Raw genomic sequence first — 2,668 nt, forward strand, 5'->3', positions numbered from 1 at the left:
CGTGGGATATCTCTTCGCCTTCTCCTATTCGCAAGTCTAACAACAAGTTTGAAGGTCAGATAATGGACGAGTCACTCGATCCATCGATAATTGCCGGTACGTTTATCTCAAACGCCTCAATCTTATCATTTGGTTCCTCCAGTGGACTAAAATTTACTCCGCAGTATTGCAGGTGGGATGCAAGGTTATTTCGGTCACTCCGCACGGGAAGGGCAGTTGGTCTGCCGGATATAAGGTTGATGTAGATGTGAACGGTGAAGAAAAGGAGTACTTTGTCAAGGTGAGGATCCTGGCAACTTCTGAAGCATCATCTTGCTAATAGGTTAGTGGCAGATTCTTTACGGGAATAACCACCAAGAAATGGCCCTGGGTGAATATGAGAGTCAGAAGGAGCTAGCAAAGTACCTTCCCGATAACGTCATTGTGCCTTTGGCGCATGGGACTCTTGAGAATGACCCCTCGGCGTCTTTCTATTTGACGACCTTTCGCAACCTGAGCGATAGAACCCCCCAACCAGCACAGTTAGTAGAAGTTCTGGAGAAGTTGCACAATAATTCTCTCTCTCCAAATGGCAAATTCGGTTTCCATGTAACAACCTTCAACGGAGTGATGCCTATTGTCCATGACTGGTGCGACACGTGGGAAGAATATTTTGCCCGCCAACTTCAATTTGATATCAAGTGGGAACAAAGTATTCGGGGAGCAGATCCGGAATTTGATGCAGTTGCGGACGAGTTCTTTCAGAGGGTCATCCCTAGACTGCTACGACCCCTCGAGACCGGTGGAAGAAGTATAAAACCTAGCCTCGTTCATGGCAACCTCTGGCATGGTAATGCGCAGATTGATATGGCCACTCAACATCTCATGCTCTTTGACTCTTGTTGCTGTTATGCACACAACGAGTGTAAGTGAATGACTCCTCTACCTGACATAAATATCTACTGTGACTGATGGGATTCTAGTCGATCTGGGCATGATGAGGCAGCCGAGATATCGATTTACAGGCGAACATGCCGATAGATACAGGGAGGTGATACGTCCTTCGGAGCCTGTAGAGGACTTTGACGATCGAAATGCGTTATATGCCATGTGAGTCTCTACATAACCTATTAAGATGCGTCGCGATAATGTTTAATTGACATATCTAGGCATGATAATCTTATTAACTCTGGTCTTCATGAACATCGAGCATTTCTTCGTGGACAGTAAGCAAACATACAATCTCATAGGATTGGTAGTGAATCTAGACTGATGAGTTACAGGGTTAAGGAGGAAATGCAAAGGCTTATCGCAAAACATCCAAACGGCATTGACGGGTCAAATGCTGGTAGCATGTATCTCATCCCTAGGAAACGGATCGGATAACACGAATGCAATTCTTTCCAAGGATATCTGTCAATATTTCTCGTAAGACCAGGAGTTCTTCTTCTCTGTTCATGCCATAGAGAGGGCCCTATGGTGGTGAGGCCTCATTCCCAGCACTATCCTTTCAACAAGATTGAATGGCTAACCCCCCGATGCTGTGTTTCGGGAAGGTGTTGCCTACTTTCTGGGTAAATACCTCGCACGCTTGGGCGTAGACATAGTAGTAAACTATACTCTTTACAGGATTTATCAGCGCATTGACTGGTTATCTAAGGAAAAAAACCTCACTGTTATGCTGCGCTGTCTTCGCTGCTTCGATCGCTATCTTAGTCTCCCGCATACCCATTGGTAGTGGCTTCCCACTGTACAATTCCTCATACTGCCTAACTAGCCGTCTCTCTTCTGCGGCAGCTTCTTTAGCCCTTCCTCACCGCAATTGACCTGTTCACATCGCGTGTTTTTAATAAGACCAGTCTGGCTAAGCGGTTTAAACTGTCGCTTAGGGTTGGCGCCACAGGGGTTCTTGTGCGGCGCTAATTCGAGTGATTGTATCGTTAGCCATCGCGAGGTGGTCTACAGCGATTCGATAGTGGTCAAATATTCGCTCGAGACTTAATTGTAGCTTCATTGTATGAACATCTGCGTGCTTAAATAGCTTTGTCTGGTTCTTCTCAAGGGCTTCGATTGATTTGGGAGGTGTAAAATCGACGCTAGGTGATGAGATAGCGGTTTCTTGTACCGTCTGCACGAAGAAGAGGCGCGATAAGATTTGGTGGTAATAGCTGATTAGCAAGACTATTGATAAACTTGTACCGTTAACCGGCCATATACCACGATCTTTGAAGGATTCACAAATAATCTGCTGGTTAGAGGCCTTCTCCGGACGGGTCCAATCACTCTTAGAAATTCAGACATCACTACTGGCTGCCTGGCCCAGTAAGATAGCTTACTATCCATGCTCCAGAGTGCTATTTATAGCTTAAAAACGGCTTACCATCAAACAGCCGGCAAAGACCGGCCGTATGAGGCATGATAGCGAATGGTATACTATCGTTGTCTTCGCATTCTTGTAGGAATTCGACAGTGAGGTGGGAACCGTGGCCATCGAAGATAAGGATACGTTTCTCTCCTCTTTTCGTACGACCGTCAATTGCATAAATGAATTTCGAAGCCATTCGACGGCTAATTCATCGGAGATCCAGCCATTCGGCGAGGTTTCTATTATCATGTGAGGTGGTGGACTCTCCCTCTCGTTGAACCAGCACTCCATGAAGACCCCGCCGCTTTTGAAGATAAATAGCGG

At 46.1% G+C, this 2,668-nt stretch overlaps 1 protein-coding gene across 1 annotated transcript; it reads left to right on the forward strand.

The window, feature by feature from the left end:
- Nucleotides 1-62: 62 nt before the first annotated feature.
- Nucleotides 63-1,365, forward strand: N7482_010165 (uncharacterized protein; the record flags this gene model as incomplete). The annotated part of the gene is made up of 6 exons (XM_056692289.1): nt 63-96; nt 165-280; nt 328-904; nt 963-1,089; nt 1,149-1,205; nt 1,263-1,365. The coding sequence occupies 6 exons, from the start codon at nt 63-65 to the stop codon at nt 1,363-1,365; spliced, it is 1,014 nt and encodes a 337-aa protein (XP_056538246.1).
- Between the last annotated feature and the right edge of the window lie 1,303 nt (nt 1,366-2,668).

This window comes from Penicillium canariense (genome assembly GCF_028826845.1).
Source record: "Penicillium canariense strain IBT 26290 chromosome Unknown utg000008l_segment0_segment0, whole genome shotgun sequence".
NCBI lineage: Eukaryota > Fungi > Ascomycota > Eurotiomycetes > Eurotiales > Aspergillaceae > Penicillium > Penicillium canariense.